The 20,761-nt window shown below is 47.2% G+C and overlaps 1 protein-coding gene across 10 annotated transcripts in view; it reads right to left on the bottom strand.

The window, feature by feature from the left end:
• LOC140903940 (beta-1,4 N-acetylgalactosaminyltransferase 2-like) overlaps positions 1 to 20,761 on the bottom strand; it is a 57,867-nt gene that overhangs the window by 27,756 nt on the left and 9,350 nt on the right. For 2 of the 10 annotated variants that reach the window (XM_073325941.1, XM_073325950.1), the window contains exon 2: positions 20,454 to 20,538. The exons of 3 other annotated variants lie outside the window; for them this stretch is intronic. In XM_073325941.1, coding sequence (XP_073182042.1) covers positions 20,454 to 20,536 — 83 coding nt within the window. In that variant the 5' untranslated portion in view covers positions 20,537 to 20,538. Of the gene's footprint in view, positions 1 to 3,192; positions 3,206 to 14,901; positions 14,977 to 15,757; positions 15,925 to 16,200; positions 16,212 to 20,453; positions 20,539 to 20,761 lie in introns of those variants that run through there. 5 more of the 10 variants (XM_073325946.1, XM_073325942.1, XM_073325953.1 and 2 more) reach the window with 5 other exon arrangements.

The raw sequence follows: 20,761 nt of genomic DNA, 5'->3' as shown, positions 1-20,761 counted from the left end.
GGTGGACTAAACAACACATACCTAAATCATCTATAGCAATCACTTCTAAATAAACCCATTTAAGACAGAAGCACCCTCTGCTCCACTTTTTGAGCTTTAAGCTCATCAGTTTACCAGGGGGGAATGAGATGGGAATCCTAAACTTAATGAGGAATGGATTTTTCACATCATCAGGAGGAAATCCAGCCACTCAAAACCTTTTCCAGGACCTACCCCGACATTAGCAATACCACTGTGACTTATTTACATTGACCCAAGAAAGCAAATGGCACTTATACAAACAGAACAGTGTGTGGGGAAAGTCCAACTAGATTTGGAATGCTGTCCATCATGAAGGGCTCCATCCTGCAAGAACACGTTCACAGGGAAGAGTCATTTTACTCACATAAGCTATTCCCAATTACTTCTGTCATAAATATAAAGGGAAAGGCAAACCCCTCTAAAATCCCTCCTGGCCAGAGGAAAATCCTCTTACCTGTAAAGGGTTAAGAAGCTAAAGGTAACCTCGCTGGCACCTGACCAAAACGACCAATGAGGAGACAAGATACTTTCAAAAGCTGGGAGGAGGAAGAAAAACAAAGGGTCTGCGTCTGTCTGTCTGATGCTTTGGCCGCGGACAGAACAGGAATGGAGTCTTAGAACTTAGTAAGTAATCTAGCTAGGTATGTGTTAGATTATGATTTCTTTAAATGGCTGAGAAAATAGCTGTGCTGAATAGAATGAATATTCCTGTCTGTGTGTCTTTTTTGTAACTTAAGGTTTGCCTAGAGGGATTCTCTATGTTTTGAATCTAATTACCCTGAAAGGTATCTACCATCCTGATTTTACAGAGGTGATTCCTTTACTTCTATTAAAAGTCTTGTAAGAAAACTGAATGTTTTTTCATTGTTCTAAGATCCAAGGGTTTGGGTCTGTGGTCACCTATGCAAATTGGTGAGGATTTTTACCAAACCTTCCCCAGGAAGTGGGGTGCAACGGTTGCGAGGATTTTGGGGGGAAAGACATGTCCAAACTATGTTTCCCAGTAAACCCAGTGGCAGTGGAAATCCAAGGGTAAAATAATTTTGTACCTTGGGGAAGTTTTAACCTAAGCTGGTAAAAGTAAGCTTAGGAGGTTTTCATGCAGGTCCCCACATCTGTACCCTAGAGTTCAGAGTGGGGAAGGAATCTTGACAACTTCCGTAGTATTTTTTGCGTAAGTTACTCACTTGCCTACGTGTTTGTAGAATCAAGTCTTAACAGAGAAGTCAATTCATTAGAGGGTTTGTCTTCACTGAAGAATTAACTCGAGTTCTGTTCACACACAAACCCCCTGAACTCCAAGTAGGGGTGCTTTTAGCTCAAGTTAGCTGGCCCATCAGGTGTGTAGACGGTCAGCTGTTAACACAATTGCTCTGTGATAGAGTGGCCACTTACACATTCCCATAATAATGGACACTCTGGTACTTCTGGGAATGGTGTGGGCCCGCCCCCACCAGCATGACCTCGCATGCCTGGTGCGTACAAGCTCATGCTGCACAGAGGACGCCATTTTGAAGAATGCGCCGCTCCATTCACACAGGCAGAGGTGGAATGGCGCATTTTTCAAAATGGCGTCCCTCGCCTGATACTGGACAAAACCAAGTCTGGTTTGGCTCAGTACCAGCTGGGGGACAAGTCACCCAAAAAGAGGACGGTCTGGTTTAAAACTGGAGGAATGGCCTTCCTACACGGTGCTGCTCACATGAGACATTTTGCAGTGTGGCACTTTCCCTTGAGCCAGGCTAACTTGAGAAGAGTAACTTGAGTTCACCCGGCAATGACGACATTGTGACCATAAATTTTCTTTCTTTCTTTGTTTTCCTTTCAGTTTTTCACGTACAGAACAATTAAAGGAAACATTTGTGCATCTTTTTTTAAAGTTCCCATTCATTTTTTTTTTAAATACACATCATGGAAATATTTGTTGGTTTTAGGCATCGTAAAAGGCATTTTCCCTTTTGTTTTATATATCATTTTACTTAAGATCAGTCAAATTGTATTGTTAAGGACAAAATTTAAAAAAAAAACCAAAAACTCTGGAAAAAAATGACTATTTGTCAGGCTTACATTTTCAAGTCACTTTGGATCCTATTCACACAAAAGGCAACTACCAGATATTTGTAAAAAAAAAATAAAATCCAGAGCACAAAAGTACAGGGAGATTATAAAAATTCTGGTATTTTTAAACAAACCAAAAAAATTAATTCTGCCTCACTGTCCCTTTTTAAATGATTACCTTGAAGAATAAAATTCCAGAAACTAAACAAGGAAGATAATAAAATAAAACAAAAAGAAGACATTCAGAACTAAAGCAAACTAGGGCCCAGTCCTGTAAACATTTAATAACTGTGAACATTATGCCTGGTATTGGTATTGCCTGGTTTACCGGAGCATACCAAGATCTCTTGCTTTTTGCCTGATGGTAGGAGGAAGATTGTAAAGAAAGCATTACATGCCTGTGGAATTATTGCACTTGGTATTTAAGACAATCTCCTCTCCAAAAGTAAAAATGTTGTTAGCCTTTTATCTATAGGATTAATCTTGAAACCCTTATTCATTAAAGTAGTTTCTTATGATCTTATTGAAGTCAATATTGCTACACTCCTGATCAGGGGTCATTTGTAAAGCACCACAAGTCTTACAATGCTGTATGCAAAGTTTTGGGAGAGGCGAATACAACCACTTGCAAGTACAATGATCCAACACAAAAGCACTGACTTGAAGTGGGGGGTCATATTACTGTTAGGGCATGAGAGCCCATAAAGTGAGGTGCATTTTTGAGAACACCTTACTTTCACATTTTTTTGTTGGCAGAAATACAGACGATCAGGGAATACAAGATGACTTCTGCATTTACTTTTCTCCATCAGTGAGGAAGAAAGACATTTAAATATATCTATGATTGTGACCTTCCTGGGATTTCTTGGGTTCCTTTGCATTGAGTCCCTTCTTTTCTATTTTTAGTACGCTTTATTTTGAGGCGTTATGGTCATTTTACTTTCTGGGACAAGGAAGTGGCTGTGTTTAAACACTGAAGCGGCTGTAGTTGCTTCTCCCCTCCACATCATTAAATATAGCTGTGAGATGTGTGCACCTTTTTAGATGTTTTAAAAATACTTACTTATGATTATAGCATATTCAAAAAGCATCAAGTTGGTTTAATTTACGCACCTTTTCTTAAAGCTCATAAGGCATCATTAAGACCCTGTATAAAGACTCCCATCATTCTCTGAAGCAAGGTGGATAAAAATCAATTTTTTAAAAAATAAAAATTAAAAAAAAACAACAGATTTTTTTAATTTAAATTGGATTTTTTTTATAAAATGCTTTTTGAGGAAAAAAACCTATCATGGAATAGGGATTATAAATTCTAATTCTATGGTATGAGACAATATATTCATGTAACGTTTAAGAAAAGTTTTGTCAATGAGTTCCAATAGTTCATGGATTAGGGACCCAATTTTATGGGGTTCCAGGGGCTTCTGTATAGATTTAGGTTAATCTTTCTATCTACCCAATGATACTCAGTGCTCACTTTAGAAAATACCATCAGAAATTATTCGTTTTGCAATTCTCAAACTGTGGATTTGTTTCTGAAGAGATAGCATGCTTGTTAACAGCAAAAATGTTTTTAAATAAATAAATAAATATTTCACGGTTGAAATAACAGACCTCAACCCTTCAGTCCCTCTGCAAATTTGTGTACACAGAGTCAATCCCTTACCTCTCTCTAAAAGTGCAAAGTTTCAAAAAGTTCAATGAATAGAAGATTGTTGGGGGTGGAATAGATCTGGACAAGTAGAAGTCTGGAAATAAATGTGAGAAGGGAGGGACAGGTAGTAGAAACAAAAGTGAAACTGAGCAGCATATTCCGGAAGTCTTGAGGTCTTTCTGAATGTAGCCTTCATTGATTAGAGACAGTGGTGAGCTGAAGCCGGTTTGCACCAACTGGATGTTAAATTTTGAAGCCGGTTTAGAACCAGTTGTTAAAGGGGTGGGCAAACTCTGGCCCGCGAGCCACATCTGCACTGCGGGACCATCCTGTCCGGCCCACCTGAGCTCTTGGCTGGGGAGGCTCCCCTGAGAATCCCTTTTTAATTTTTACTCACCCAGCGGCGCTCCGGGTCTTCGGCGGCGCTCCGGCAGCGGGTCCTTCACTCGCTCCTGGCCTTCGGCGGCACTTCAGCAGCAGGTCCTTCAGTGTCACCGAAGATCCAGAGTAACTGAAGGGCTTGCCGCCAAAGTGCCGCCGAAGACCCGGAGCAACTGAAGGAACCAGTTCTTCACCTTTTGGCAGCTCATCACTGATTAGAGATCTATCATACCATTCTCTGACTAGAAGGGAAAACCTATAATGGCAGCAGGCTGTAAAAGAGACACAATCTTGGAATAAGAACCTTTCAAGAAATATGTTTGCTGATGACGTTTTAAAGAAAGTCACACCAATGAACTGGTGGAAGTCACTTAAGCACTTGGATTCAGAGACCGTTGAAGTGATAATCTCACTTTTAAAAGCAGTAGCTTCTTCTGCTGGTGTAGAAAGAATATTTTGTTCCTTTGAACTAATTCCTTCCAAACTGAGAAATTGTTTGGGACCTGAAAAAGCAGGAAAGCTTGTTTTTCTTTTCCAGATTATGAACAAACAGGAAAATGAAGGTGAAGACGACTGAGTTAGCTGCAGAAGCCAATATTTTAAGTTTCTTATGTTGACCTGTCTGACATAGTTGATTTAATTTTTTTGGGGGGGTGTGTGTTTTTTTTTAAATATTTCAACTATTTTAGTTAAAAACAATTTTAACAAAAACAGACCTGATTTTAATGTTTAATGTTTGAATATTTAACTAAATTCAAAAATTCGTATACATCATGTTTTGTTAAAATATTATATATGTTTGCTGTTGAAGAAAAAAAATCCAGAATACATAACATTGTTGTTTTAGTTAAATAAAACAATTTCAATGTCTGTCTGGTGATGTTCTTCTCCTAATATAGCATGGCAAGAAAATCCTCCAAATATTAATGATAGTTCACCTCCCAATATCTTCATAAATATCTGCTTCAATTACCTTTGGTAAATGAAATAACCAATCATTCATTTTCTGATATAGCTGTAAAACTAATCTGAAAAGCTTTCAAAATAAATCACTTAAAAATATATAGTGTGCACCTTCTAAAAATGAAACCTACATCTGAGTTGTGAGAAATATGTATTAAGGTTATAACAACCAAAAAAAATGCACTTTTATGTAGAAATCCATGATTAAATCAAGTCTTCCTGACTAGTGATTTAAATCAAATCCTATTTAGTCAGTAAATACACAGCAGTTTCCTCCTATAAATTCCCCCTTTGGCACAAACTTTGTTGTTGTTACAGTTTTAAAAGAAACCTCCCCTCCCACGCCCCATCTGTCTGTATGGAAATGATGGACAATTATTTAAATGTATCTTAATGGACGTGGCTCTCTTGTCCTTGTTTAGCTTTTTACACTAAGATTCTAGTATATTTATTTTAAAAGCATCAGTAGACAAATTGGTTTATTTTAGATTCAGTTTTATTAAAATTAGCCATTGACTCACCTATAATGAGAGGCGAGAGACATGCACTGACTGGGGATCTCTACAACTTTGCTGACAGTCAAGCAGAAAGCCCCATTTCAGCCCAGAACATTATAACCTTTGCAAGTCAAAGGCTCATACCCATACCAGCCTGAGGGCATAGGAAGCACCTTTACCAAAGGAGGGAGTGAAGTGTGTTTTGCCTATCTGAGCAGATCAGGTTAGTTTTTAACAAGCAAAAGAAAATACTCGCCGTCTGTTTACAAGGAGAACTGTTCTGCAGCCAAGGGGTTTCCTCTCCTGGCCAGTATCAAGCACTAGAATCCCTGAGGTTCAATTCCAGGAAGGCTCTTCCCTTTATCCCCAGTCAGGGCCTAGTCATTTGCTTCTACTACAGCAGCAGTATCTGCCAAACTCAATAGCCCAGTTCAATAGAACTGCGCTGGGTTTGCATTTGCAGAGTTTACCCCAGAAAATCTGAAACCTGAACACAATGGGCAGAAATTGGAGACAACTCCCTTTCACTGGGTTATTCCACTAAAAAATACCCCAAAAAAAAAAACAAAACAAAAAAAACCACATACACAACAACAAGCCACAATCAAACTGGCAGTAAGATCTCGGAATCCACTGGCAGCTGAATACCAGGTCTACGTAGGAAGCCCAGACATAAGGAGAGATCCATTCCCAGAACACGCTGATTCTAACCAACCAAACCCTCTCCCCGGCCCCCCCATCATGAGCTCCCCACAAGCAACCAATCTGAGCTATATGGCAAAGAGAGCTGTCCAACCCTCCCAGAAACTCACACCCCTAGTACACAGGTACCCAATAGAATCTTAGCTCCAGGTATTCAGTATCTACAGCCTCACCCACACAGGTATATCCAATGCCAGCCCTGCACTTGATACTCAGGGTATGTCTACACTACGAAATAAGGTCGAATTTATAGAAGTCGGTTTTTTAGAAATCGGTTTTATATATTCAAGTGTGTGTGTCCCCACAGAAAATGCTCTAAGTGCATTAAGTGCATTAACTCGGCAGAGCGCTTCCACAGTACCGAGGCTAGAGTCGACTTCCGGAGCGTTGCACTGTGGGTAGCTATCCCACAGTTCCCGCAGTCTCCGCTGCCCATTGGAATTCTGGGTTGAGATCCCAATGCCTGATGGGGCTAAAACATTGTCGCGGGTGGTTCTGGGTACATATCGTCAGGCCCCCGTTCCCTCCCTCCCTCCGTGAAAGCAAGGGCAGACAATCGTTTCGCGCCTTTTTTCCTGAGTTACCTGTGCAGATGCCATACCACGGCAAGCATGGAGCCCGCTCAGGTAACCGTCACCCTATGTCTCCTGGGTGCTGGCAGACGCGGTACGGCATTGCTACACAGTAACAGCAACCCCTTGCCTTGTGGTAGCAGACGGTACAGTACGACTGGTAGCCGTCATCGTCATGTCCGAGGTGCTCCTGGCCACGTCGGCTGGGAGCGCCTGGGCAGACATGGGCGCAGGGACTAAATTTGGAGTGACTTGACCAGGTCATTCTCTTTAGTCCTGCAGTCAGTCCTATTGAACCGTCTTATGGTGAGCAGGCAGGCGATACGGACTGCTAGCAGTCGTACTGTACCATCTTCTGCCGAGCAGCCATGAGATGTGGATGGCATGCAGTCCTTCTGCACCGTCTGCTGCCAGCCAAAGATGTAAAAGATAGATGGAGTGGGTCAAAACAAGAAATAGACCAGATTTGTTTTGTACTCATTTGCCTCCTCCCCTGTCTAGGGGACTAATTCCTCTAGGTCACACTGCAGTCACTCACAGAGAAGGTGCAGCGAGGTAAATCTAGCCATGTATCAATCAGAGGCCAGGCTAACCTCATTGTTCCAATAAGAACGATAACTTAGGTGCACCATTTCTTATTGGAACCCTCCGTGAAGTCCTGCCTGAAATACTCCTTGATGTACAGGCACCCCCTTTGTTGATTTTAGCTCCCTGAAGCCAACCCTGTAAGCCGTGTCGTCAGTCGCCCCTCCCTCCGTCAGAGCAACGGCAGACAATCGTTCTGCGCCTTTTTTCTGTGCGGACGCCATACCAAGGCAAGCATGGAGGCCGCTCAGCTCACTTTGGCAATTAGGAGCACATTAAACACCACACGCATTATCCAGCAGTATATGCAGCACCAGAACCTGGCAAAGCGATACCGGGCAAGGAGGCGACGTCAGCGCGGTCACGTGAGTGATCAGGACATGGACACAGATTTCTCTGAAAGCATGGGCCCTGCCAATGCATGCATCATGGTGCTAATGGGGCAGGTTCATGCTGTGGAACGCCGATTCTGGGCTCGGGAAACAAGCACAGACTGGTGGGACCGCATAGTGTTGCAGGTCTGGGACAATTCCCAGTGGCTGCGAAACTTTCGCATGCGTAAGGGCACTTTCATGGAACTTTGTGACTTGCTTTCCCCTGCCCTGAAGCGCATGAATACCAGGATGAGAGCAGCCCTCACAGTTGAGAAGCGAGTGGCGATAGCCCTGTGGAAGCTTGCAACGCCAGACAGCTACCGGTCAGTTGGGAATCAATTTGGAATGGGCAAATCTACTGTAGGGGCTGCTGTGATGCAAGTAGCCCATGCAATCAAAGATCTGCTGATATCAAGGGTAGTGACCCTGGGAAATGTGCAGGTCATAGTGGATGGCTTTGCTGCAATGGGATTCCCTAACTGCGGTGGGGCTATAGACGGAACCCATATCCCTATCTTGGCACCGGAGCACCAAGCCGCCGAGTACATAAGCCGCAAGGGGTACTTTTCGATAGTGCTGCAAGCTCTGGTGGATCACAAGGGACGTTTCACCAACATCAACGTGGGATGGCCGGGAAAGGTGCATGACGCTCGCATCTTCAGGAACTCTGGTCTGTTTCAACAGCTGCAGGAAGGGACTTTATTCCCAGACCAGAAAATAACTGTTGGGGATGTTGAAATGCCTATATGTATCCTTGGGGACCCAGCCTACCCCTTAATGCCATGGCTCATGAAGCCGTACACAGGTAGCCTGGACAGTAGTCAGGAGCTGTTCAACTACAGGCTGAGCAAGTGCAGAATGGTGGTAGAATGTGCATTTGGACGTTTAAAGGCGCGCTGGCGCAGTTTACTGACTCGCTTAGACCTCAGTGAAACCAATATTCCCACTGTTATTACTGCTTGCTGTGTGCTCCACAATATCTGTGAGAGTAAGGGGGAGACGTTTATGGCGGGGTGGGAGGTTGAGGCAAATCGCCTGGCTGCTGGTTACGCGCAGCCAGACACCAGGGCGGTTAGAAGAGCACAGGAGGGCGCGGTACACATCAGAGAAGCTTTGAAAACCAGTTTCATGACTGGCCAGGCTACGGTGTGAAAGTTCTGTTTGTTTCTCCTTGATGAAACCCCCCGCCCCTTGGTTCACTCTACTTCCCTGTAAGCTAACCACCCGCCCCTCCTCCCTTCAATCACCGCTTGCAGAGGCAATAAAGTCATTGTTGCTTCACATTCATGCATTCTTTATTCATTCATCACACAAATAGGGGGATGACTACCAAGGTAGCCCAGGAGGGGTGGTGGAGGAGGGAAGGAAAATGCCACACAGCACTTTAAGCACAGCACTTTAAAAGTTTACAACTTTAAAATTTATTGAATGACAGCCTTCTTTTTTTGGGGCAATCCTCTGTGGTGGAGTGGCTGGTTGGCCGGAGGCCCCCCCACCGCGTTCTTGGGCGTCTGGGTGTGGAGGCTATGGAACTTGGGGAGGAGGGCGGTTGGTTACAGAGGGCTGCAGTGGCAGTCTGTGCTCCAGCTGTCTTTGCTGCAGCTCAGCCATACACTGGAGCATACTGGTTTGGTCCTGCAGCAGCCTCAGCATTGAATCCTGCCTCCTCTCATCACGCTGCCGCCACATTTGAGCTTCAGCCCTGTCTTCAGCCCGCCACTTACTCTCTTCAGCCCGCCACCTCTCCTCCCGGTCATTTTGTGCTTTCCTGCACTCTGACATTATTTGCCTCCACGCATTCGTCTGTGCTCTGTCAGTGTGGGAGGACAGCATGAGCTCGGAGAACATTTCATCGCGAGTGCGTTTTTTTTTCTTTCTAAGCTTCACTAGCCTCTGGGAAGGAGCAGATCCTGTGATCATTGAAACACATGCAGCTGGTGGAGAAAAAAAAAGGGACAGCGGTATTTAAAAAGACACATTTTATAAAACAGTGGCTACACTCTTTCAGGGTAAACCTTGCTGTTAACATTACATACACAGCACATGTGCTTTCGTTACAAGGTCGCATTTTGCCTCCTCCCACCGCGTGACTACCCCCTCAACCTTCCCCCCCTCCCTGTGGCTAACAGCGGGGAACATTTCTGTTTAGCCACAGGCAAACAGCCCAGCAGGAATGGGCTCCTCTGAGTGTCCCCTGAAGAAAAGCACTCTATTTCAACCAGGTGACCATGAATTATATCTCACTCTCCTGAGGATAACACAGAGAGATAAAGAACGGATGTTGTTTGAATGCCAGCAAACATACACTGCAATGCTTTGTTCTACAATGATTCCCGAGTACGTGTTACTGGCCTGGAGTGGTAAAGTGTCCTACCATGAAGGACGCAATAAGGCTGCCCTCCCCAGAAACCTTTTGCAAAGGCTTTAGGACTACATCTAGGAGAACCGCAAATGCCAGGGCAAAGTAATCCTTTCACATGCTTGCTTTTAAACCATGTATAGTATTTTAAAAGGTACACTCACCAGAGGTCCCTTCTCCACCTGCTGGGTCCAGGAGGCAGCCTTAGGTGGGTTCGGGGGGTACTGGCTCCAGGTCTAGGGTGAGAAACAGTTCCTGGCTGTCGGGAAAACCAGTTTCTCCGCTTGCTTGCTGTGAGCTATCTTCTTCTTCGTCCCCAAAACCTGCTTCCGTATTGCCTCCATCTCCATTGAAGGAGTCAAACAACACGGCTGGGGTAGTGGTGGCTGAACCCCCTAAAATGGCATGCAGCTCATCATAGAAGCGGCATGTTTGGGGCTCTGACCCAGAGCGGCTGTTCGCCTCTCTGGTTTTCTGGTAGGCTTGCCTCAGCTCCTTCAGTTTCACGCGGCACTGCTTCGGGTCCCTGTTATGGCCTCTGTCCTTCATGCCCTGGGAGATTTTGACAAAGGTTTTGGCATTTCGAAAACTGGAACGGAGTTCTGATAGCACGGATTCCTCTCCCCAAACAGCGATCAGATCCCGTACCTCCCGTTCGGTCCATGCTGGAGCTCTTTTGCGATTCTGGGACTCCATCATGGTCACCTGTGCTGATGAGCTCTGCATGGTCACCTGCAGCTTGCCACGCTGGCCAAACAGGAAATGAGATTCAAAAGTTTGCGGTTCTTTTCCTGTCTACCTGGCCAGTGCATCTGAGTTGAGAGTGCTGTCCAGAGCGGTCATAATGGAGCACTCTGGGATAGCTCCCGGAGGCCAATACCATCGAATTGTGTCCACAGTACCCCAAATTCGAGCCGGCAACGTCGATTTAAGCGCTAATCCACTTGTCAGGGGTGGAGTAAGGAAATCGATTTTAAGAGCCCTTTAAGTCTAAATAAAGGGCTTCATTGTGTGGACCGGTGCAGGTTTACATCGATTTAACGCTGCTAAATTCGACCTAAAGTCCTAGTGTAGACCAGGGCCTAGTGTCTACAGCCCCACCCTGTTAACAAGTGCAATAGCTGCAGACCTACGTGAGAAACAAAGAATCAAACAAATCTTTACCCTGAAGACACATATACAAAACCACCTAAAATGAGCTAGGGGAGAATATTTATCTGCTCTGTAGACTTTTTTAAAAAGTAATTGCTTTAGCATGGCACAAAACTACAAATCTGGAATTGCTGTAAGGTCAAATTGTTGGTGAAAAAACATAAAATGTAATTCAATTAGGTGTCAGTCTATTAAAATCAGGATTATAACAAACCTCACAACATCTAAGCCAAAAGGAGAAGCCTTGTCCATTTCAATATAGACAGTGACAACCCAGCAATGCTACTGGAAATGTCCCCCATCCTGAGATTTTCAGCCAAACTACTCAAAGGGTAAAAAGCTTCCTCTGTGGGGAATGGCTCAGCTATACCACCACCCTATGCAAAATTCTCTCCATGAGAACAAACGCCTACTAGAAATATACTGCAAACAAATTACTGCTCAGCTTAGAAAGGACATAAATATTAATCTTTTAAAACAAAAATAGCTGCAAACTAAGCAAAATAAATTTTATTTTGGAAATGTAGAAAGAGTACACATACTGAACTGTCTATTCTTTCAGCTAACAGTTAGCTGCCACTGCCATATGAATCAGAGCAGTGTGTGCCCCCTCCAACCAAGCTCACCTGCACCACACAGAGTGGTCTAGCAGGTAGGATCCTGGAGTAGGAGTCAGGAGAAGTGGGTTCTGGTCCCAGCTCAGTCAGTGGCCTGCTGTGTGACCTTAAGCAAGTCCCTTCACCCCTCTGTGCCTCTATTTACCCACCCATCCTTTGGTCTGGTTGGTCTTCCTACACCAGCAGTTCTCAAATGGTGGGTCAGGACCCTGAAGTGGGTCATGACCCCATTTTAATGGGGTTGCCAGGACTGGCTTAGACTTGCTGGGGTCCAGGGCCGAAACCAAAGTCCGAGTCCCACCACCATGGGCCGATGCCAAAGCCCAAGGGCAGGGCTCAGGGCCGTCCTTAGGATTTATGGGGCCCTATGCCAATGGTTCTCAAACTTTTACGCTGGTGACCCCTTTCACACAGCAAGCCTCTGAGTGTGACCCCTCTTATAAATTAAAAACACTTTAAAATATATTTAACACCATTATAAATGCTGGAGGCAAAGCGGGGTTTGGGGTGGAGGCTGATATCTCATGACCCCCCATGTAATAAACTTGTGACCCCCTGAGGGGTCCTGACCCCCCAGTTTGAGAACCCCTGCCTACACAGTATTATTAAACTGTTGCTCCTATGCCCAACTTGCTCTTAGCAACACAAACATAAGCTTACAGTATTGGAAAACTTGTCACGTGCACTTTATTAAAAACAGTTTAATTGTGCTGCCTTCACCCCTAACCCCCGCACTTCCCACTCACCTGCACCCCCAAACCCAGCCCTGCACTGCCAGCGTGCCCCATCACACCACTACCCTGCCCAGTATCCCATTCCCCCTTATGGCCAGCAACCCCCATGCCCAGTGGCTTCTCACCCAGAGATCTCCACCACAGAACCCTATGCCCAGCGATCTCCCACCCAAAGACACCACCCCCGCTGCCCAGTGCCCCTCTCACAGCCCTCCCCCCAAATGCCCAGCAGCCCATATTCCTGATGGAATTCAGCACCAAAATATTAAATTTTGTCAATAAATAAATGTGGAGGCTCCAGCAAGCATAGGCTACTGGCTGCATGGAGGTGGGAGATCACCCTGCAGCCTTCTCCCTCCCCACTCCACCCCACCCAGGATAGGGACTTGGCAGTGAGATACCTCTGTGTGCATGTCAAAAGGCCACAGGGAAATATTTTACATGATGGCTGGGATGTCCACCATGACCCAAAATCTCTTTTTTGTCATTCAAATGAACAGCTGATACCAATGGCTGAGTCCAGCCCTCTTCCAGGCCCTTGCCTGTCACGGCTCTGGGCCATCAACTCCCAAATGGCCTTTCATTCTCCCTAAAATAGAGCATTTCCCTCTAATCCTGACAAATGAAGAGGAACTTGGGAGATGCAGTTTAAAAAGAAAAGGAATTATATTCAGGCACCAGTGTTTTTTTCTGCCCTGATTTACACTCCTGGTTGCCACACACGGCTCAGTGGGATTGTACTGGGTATAACTCGGCACGCAGTTTCAACAATGCTTCAACAGGGGGCTGGAGCCATAACGAGCCACATCTCATTTGAACAAAAAGAAAAGGAGTACTTGTGGCACCTTAGAGACTAACCAATTTATTAGAGCATAAGCTTTCGTGAGCTACAGCTCACTTCCTCAGATGCATATCGTGGAAACTGCAGCAGAAAACCTGGATTTGTGCAGGAAATGGCCCACCTGATGATCACTTTAGATAAGCTATTACCAGCAGGACAGTGGGGTGGGAATAGGTATTGTTTCATATTCTCTGTGTATATATAAAGCCTGCTGCAGTTTCCACGATATGCATCTGAGGAAGTGAGCTGTAGCTCACGAAAGCTTATGCTCTAATAAATTGGTTAGTCTCTAAGGTGCCACAAGTACTCCTTTTCTTTTTGCGAATACAGACTAACACGGCTGTTACTCTGAAACATCTCATTTGAACAGTGGCTCTTGTTTTGGATTATTTAAAGCCGTTTTTAAAGGTCTTTCCCGTGGGTGAGGAAGAAGGTGCTGCACTCTTGAAGGGACCTTTAAAACCCCACTCAACGCTGCACTGTTTAGAACTCTCCCTCATTCAAAATGCTACCAGCTTAAGAGGCAGCCCTGGAGATACTTGGATCCACAAGAAAAAAAAATCACGTCCCTTTTCCCTACATAAAAGTTTTCAGCTACTCCAGCCTTGTCAAGTGTGAGTCCATCTCCCTCCCCAGCTAAGAAGTTGCTCCCTCCCTTGCATTCTGCAGTCCTGATTGCTGCTTTTCTGCTCCAGTACACCCCCCTCTTCCCATTGTTTTAGTGTCAGTTTCCTCATGTTGACATTGGAATATTGTGAATGGGCAGGAAAAGCCTCCTCCCCAGCCTGGTTGTGTGTGCGCCTCTCCCTCCTCCCAGCCCGTCTCTGCTGCTGATCCCTGCTGGGAAAGGGAGGGGAGAAAAGATAACAGTCCAGAGGGGATCCTTAGCATCTGGGCTTAAACTTCAGAGCAGAGAGAGGTGGAGAGAAAAGGAGACCAGGAGAGAGATTGCAGGGTGTTGCCGGGGCAGGGCGTGTGGGCGGAAGAGGGGAGGGGGCAGGTACAGTGGGGGGCTGCTCGGAACAGCTGCTCTCCCCTGGGGCCACCAGCCCGCTCCCCAGGAGGCCCTAGCGAGTTGGCTGCTCACTCACTGAGCCAGACAAAGACCCCCCCCCCGCTCTTTTTCCTTCCCAGCCCGGCTCCCCCCAGCCCGGGTCCTCCTTCGTCCCTGGGCTCCCCGAAGTCCCGTGCCCAGCTCTACCCCCGAGCTCGGCTCCCCGCTCTCTTCCCAGCCTCCAGGTATCCCCCCCACTCTGTTCCCAGCCTCACCTGCCCCCCCCCTCAGCTCCCCAGCTCGGGTCCTCCTCCGCCCCGCAACGTCGCATGCCCGGCTCTACCCGCCCCCCGCTCTCTCCCCAGACTCCGGGTATCCCCCCCCCCCGCTTACTTACATGCAAACTTCCCGTGCCCCCCCTGCTGAGGCGGAGCGGAGGGGCCAGGGTGGCCGGTCGGGGAGAAGCCGGCCCGGCCCTGGGGAGGGGAGGAGAGGAGTCCGCGCAGCAGCCGGCGAGGGTGGTGCCCCAGATTTCTGGGTGCCCTACGCAGTCGCGTATGCCTAAGGACGGCCCTGCGGGGGCCGAAGCCCTCGGGCTCGGGCCCCCCTTCCCGGGACGGTGGGGCTCGGGCTTTGGTCTCCCCACCCAGTGCCGCAGGGCTGGGGCGGGCTGAGGCTTCGCTCCTGGGGGCCGTGTTGTCCGAAGGGGGGGCCAGCTGGTTTTCAAAGTTGTTGTTTGTTTTTTTTTCTGGCGACCCAGTTGAAGAAAATTTTTGATGCCCGCGACCCAGCGGAGTTGGGGATGAGGGGTTGGGGGGGCTCAGGGCTGGGGCAGAGGGTTGGGGTGCGGGAGTGAGGGCTGCGGGGTGGGGCTGGCAATGAGGGGTTCAGGGTGTGGAAGGGGGCTCTGGATTAGGGCAGGGGCTTGGGGTGTGGGAGTGAGGGCTGCGGGGTGGGGCTGGCAATGAGGGGTTCAGGGTGTGGAAGGGGGCTCTGGATTAGGGCAGGGGCTTGGGGTGTAGGAGGAGGTCAGGACTCTGGGGTTGGGGTGCAGGCTCTGGGGTGGGGCTAGGGATGAGGGTTTTGGGGTGCAGGAGGGCTCTCTGGGTTTGGGGGGCCTCAGGGCCGGGGCATGGGGTTGGGGTGTGGGAAGGATTCAGGGCTCTGGGTGGGGGTGCAGGCTCTGGGGGGGCTGGGGATGAGGGGTTTGGGGGGGCTCAGAGCTGGGGCAGGGGGTTGGGGAGTAGGCTTACCTGGGGCGGCTCCCGGTCAACGGCGCAGCGGGGATGGTAAGGCAGGCTCCCTGCCTGTCCTGGCCCTGTGGACCGCGCTGCGCACTGGAAGCGGCCAGCAGCAGACCCAGCTCCTAGGCTGAGGCGCCTGGAACCGGTGCTCTGGGCGGGGCGCAGCGGACAAAATCCCATGGCACCCCTGCCTGGGAGCCAGATCTGCTGTTGGCCGCTTCTAGGCCACAGCACGGTGTAAGAACAGGAAGCAACTAGCCTGCCTTAGCCGGGCAGCACCACCAAAGGGACTTTTAACGCCATGACCCAGTGCCTTACATTTCGTCATGCAGTACTGGGTCCTGACCTGCAGTTTGAAAACCGCAGAGAAAAGAGGGAAGCAGAGTATCTCAGCTGTGCTGCAGCATGGGACCCCAAGAGAAGAGTTTATAACGCTGAGTGTGAGAATGCACCTTTTTCTCCCTTTATATACTGCAAACAGTCTTCCACAGTCATGGTCCTCCCAACCACTCTTGCTTGCAATAGTGTTCTTGCAGCATATTCTTTCCCAACAAGTGTCTGCACCTAAGGCAAAATCCTCTTTTCGGATCTACACGCTGCAGCTCCACTCTGCGAGCCTGCTCTCCAGCTATGACAGGTACATGTCTTGAGAGCAGAGCACAGCCGGGATGTGAGCAGAGAATTTCATCCTCGGAGAACACGGCTGTTTTCCTGTCCATAAAACCAAACCAACCAGCTCCCGTCCACAAAACCAAACCCGTCAGTGCTCTAGAGCCAGGGTTGCACACTGCAGCTTGCACCAGGGGGTTGGTGAAGCAGCAAGGACCAGAGCTTTTTAAATAAGTGTTTCCACAGATCAAAATCCTCCTCTTGGTAAAGGTTCAGCTGTATCCAAAACAGGGGTGGAGGGAGGACTAGGAGAGACTACACACGTCCTCACAAACGCTGGGGAGGTCCCATCTGCCTTTTCTCATGTCTGCAGTTTTTCCTTCCGAGGGGTGCACGGTTGCAGCCTAATTCCCCAGCGCCCACGTTCTGCTGTCCAAGCGTGAGAGAGCCCAGCATGGTTCAAGCGCAGGAGAGAGACGTGCAGCAGTATCCGCTCCCGCTGCACGCCATGGAGCAGGAAGGGTGTTTTCCTGCAGGGCAGCTAGTAGCGGCTGAGGAAGGTTTCCACTCACTGTAACAGTTTATGCCCAAATACATCTGTTAGTCTCTAAGGTGCCACAAGGACTCCTCGTTGTTTTTGCTGTAACAGCCTTGTCCGTTTCACTATAGAGAGTGAAAACACAGCAGTGCTATTGGAAATCTCCCCAATTCTGAGATTTTCAGCCAAATTACTCAAAAGGTAAAGACAGGTTTCAGAGTAACAGCCGTGTTAGTCTGTATTCCCAAAAAGAATAGAGACTAACCAATTTATTTGAGCATGAGCTTTCGTGAGGAGAACACTTCAATCTCTCTGGTCACGCAATCACAGACATGAAGGTCGCTATCTTAAAACAAAAAAACTTCAAATCCAGACTCCAGCGAGAAACTGCTGAATTGGAATTCATTTGCAAATTGGATACTATTAATTTAGGCTTAAATAGAGACTGGGAGTGGCTAAGTCATTATGCAAGGTAGCCTATTTCCTCTTGTTTTTTCCTACCCCCCCCCCCCATGTTCTGGTTTAACTTGGAGAGTGGTCAGTTTGGATGAGCTATTACCAGCAGGCGAGTGAGTTTGTGTGTGTATGGGGGTGGGGGGGATGTGAGAAAACCTGGATTTGTGCTGGAAATGGCCCACCTTAATTATGCACATTGTAGGGAGAATGGTCACTTTGGATGAGCTATTACCAGCAGGAGAGTGAGTTTGTGTGTGTGGTTTTTGGGAGGGGGGTGAGAGAACCTGGATTTGTGCAGGAAATGGCCCAACTTTATTATCATGCACATTGTGTAAAGAGTTGTCACTTTGGATGGGCTATCACCAGCAGGAGAGTGAATTTGTGTGGGGGGGTGGAGGGTGAGAAAACCTGGATTTGTGCTGGAAATGGCCCACCTGATAATCACTTTAGATAAGCTATTACCAGCAGGACAGTGGGGTGGGAGGAGGTATTTTTTCATATTCTCTGTGTATATAAAGTCTGCTGCAGTTTCCACGGCATGCATCCGATGAAGTGAGCTGTAGCTCACGAAAGCTCATGCTCAAATAAATTGGTTAGTCTCTAAGGTGCCACAAGTACTCCTTTTCTTTTTTCAAAAGGTAAAAAGATTCCTCTCTGAGGAATGGCTCAGCTGTACCATCACCCTATGCAAAATTCTCTCCATGAGAACAAACGCCTACTAGAAATATACTGCACACAAACTACTGCTCAGCTTAGAAAGGACATAAATATTGGGAGGTGGTGGAATCTCCTTTTTTAAAAGTTTTTAAGGTCAGGCTTGACAAAGCCCTGGCTGGGATGGTTTAATTGGGGATTGGTCCTGCTTTTGAGGACCAATTTATAATATATTATATAATATATAATAAAAAAATATTTTATTTTATCTTTTAAAATAAAAATAGCTGCAAACTAAGCAAAATAAATTTTATTTTGGAAATGTAGAAAGAGAACACATACTGAACTGTTGAGATACAGGCCTCGTAAGAAATGCAAGCCAGAACACCAGTGCCAGAAAGAAACCATTGAATAAATACAATTCACTAGTAAAACAACGTGTTCAGTTATTTTGAACAGTATAATCCAGCTCATCCTGCTATGCAGGAGCAAAGTCTGTGGGCCAGTTTTAGCTAATAATTGCTCTGGTTTGGATCAAATCATAGTTGTCAGCACAGAGTAGGAACCCTGCCTATAGAGGTTTGGTTTTATTCTTTCACCTAACAGTTAGTTGCCACTGCCATATGAATCAGAGCAGTGTATGCCCCCTCCAACCAAGCTCACCTGCACCACACAGAGGCTTTCATCACATGAAAGGCAGCATGGTCTAGCAGGTAGGATACTGGAGTGGGAGTCAGGAGAGGTGGATTCTGTTCCCAGCTCCGTCAGTGGCGTGCTGCGTGACCTTAAGCAAGTCCCTTTACCCTCTGTGTCTCTGTTTATTTACCCATCCATCGGTCTGGTTGGTCTTTTTAGACCAGCAGTTCTCAGACTGTGGGTTGGGACAATGAAGTGGTTCGGGACCCCATTTTAATGGGGTTGCCAGGACTGGCTTAGACTTGCTGGGGCCCAGGACCAAAGCCAAAGTCTGAGTCCCACCATCGTGGGCCGATGCCAAAGCCCAAGGGTGGGGTTCAGGTTACAGGCCCCCTGCCAGGAGCTGAAGCCCTTGGGCTTTGGCCCCCCTGCCCAGGATGGTGGGGCTCGGGCTTTGGTGGGGCTCGGGCGGGCTGAGACTTTGGTCCTCACTCCTGGGGTATAAAAAGTAGGATTTAAGTGGTTTCAAGTGATAACAGACAGAACAAAGTAAGTTACCAAGCAAAATAAAACAAAATACACAAGTCTAAGCCTAATTCATTTAAGAAACTGAATACAGGTAAATCTCACCCTCAGAGATGTTCCAATAAGTTACTTCCACAGACTAGACTCCTTAGTCTGGGCCCAATCCTTTCCCCTGGTACAAGTGGTAACTAGGGGATTTCTGATGACTGGTTTCTGATGACCTTTGTTCTGTTCCACCCCCTTTTATAGCTTTGGCTGAAGGAGAGAATCTTTTGTTTCTCTGGATTCCCACCCCTCCTTCTAAATGGAAAAACACCAGGTTTAAGATGGATTCCACCACTACCAGGTGACATGATCACATCCCTCAAGCTTCCATTCTCCCAGCCTGACTCACAGGAAGGCTTACAAGTAAACACAGAATCATAGAATATCAGGGTTGGAAAGGACCTCAGGAGGTCATCTAGTCCAACCCCCTGCTCAAAGCAGGACCAATCCCCAGTTTTTGCCCCAGATGCCTAAATGGCCCCCTCAAGGATTGAACTCGCAACCCTGGGTTTAGCAGGCCAATGCTCAAACCACTGAGCTCTCCCTCCCCCAAGAGCCATTTACAATCAATTGTCCTGGTCAATGGGAGCCATCAAGATTCTAAACCACCATTAATGGCCCACACTTTGCATAATTACAATAGGACCTCAGAGTTAACTTCATATTTCTAGTTTTAGATACGAGAATGATACATACATACATACAAATAGGATGAACACACTCAGTAGATTATAAGCTTTGTAATCATACTTACAAGTGACCTTTTGCATAAAGTATATTCCAGTTACGTTATATTCACACTCCAAGCATATTTTCATAAGGCATATGGAGTGCAACGTCACAACTGGTACCCAGAAGTCACTTTCTACAAGACAGGCCCAAAAAGGAAAATAACAGAACACCACTGGCCATCATGTACAGCCCACAGCTAAAACCTCTCCAGTGCATCACCAACAGTCTACAATCTATCCTGGAAAACAATCCCCCACTCTCACAGGCCTTGGGAGGCAGGCCAATCCTCACTTACAGACAGTCCCGCAACCTGAAGCAAATACTCACTAGCAACTACACACCACACCAGAGAAACACTAACCCAGGAACCAATCCCTGTAACAAACAGTAGTCTTCTGCCTCAAGCCCCTGCTTAGAGCTCAGCAGGAGCTGAGAGCTGCAGCACCCAGGACTCGAAGGCTGCTGGGTGCCCCAACCCCCAGGAACCCGACTTGCCCCAGCTGGGCTTACCTTGGGCTGCAGAGGAGGGTGGGTTTTCTGGCTGCCCAGGCAGCCCTCCTCTGGCGGGCGAGAAAGGGGACTGCCAGCTCCATTCCTGGGAACAGAAGTCACAGCTTCATATCTACTTCCTGGATCAGAGAGCCAGGGGAGGGAGGCACTGGCCCAGGCCCTGACACCAGGGGGAGCCCCCTTCAGTATTGCCAACCACCAGAGATAAAAAATCATGAGTTAGGATTCACCCCCCCAAAAAAATCACGAGATTTTAAAAACAGCATCAAACCAGGTTTTTCCAGTTGGTCTGTTTACTTTTGTTATAA

The sequence above is a fragment of the Lepidochelys kempii genome, chromosome 27 (assembly GCF_965140265.1).
Source record: "Lepidochelys kempii isolate rLepKem1 chromosome 27, rLepKem1.hap2, whole genome shotgun sequence".
In the NCBI taxonomy this organism is placed as follows: Eukaryota; Metazoa; Chordata; order Testudines; family Cheloniidae; genus Lepidochelys; species Lepidochelys kempii.
The sequence above is the reverse complement of the archived record's forward strand: the minus strand, read 5'-3'. Positions and strand labels throughout refer to the sequence as shown.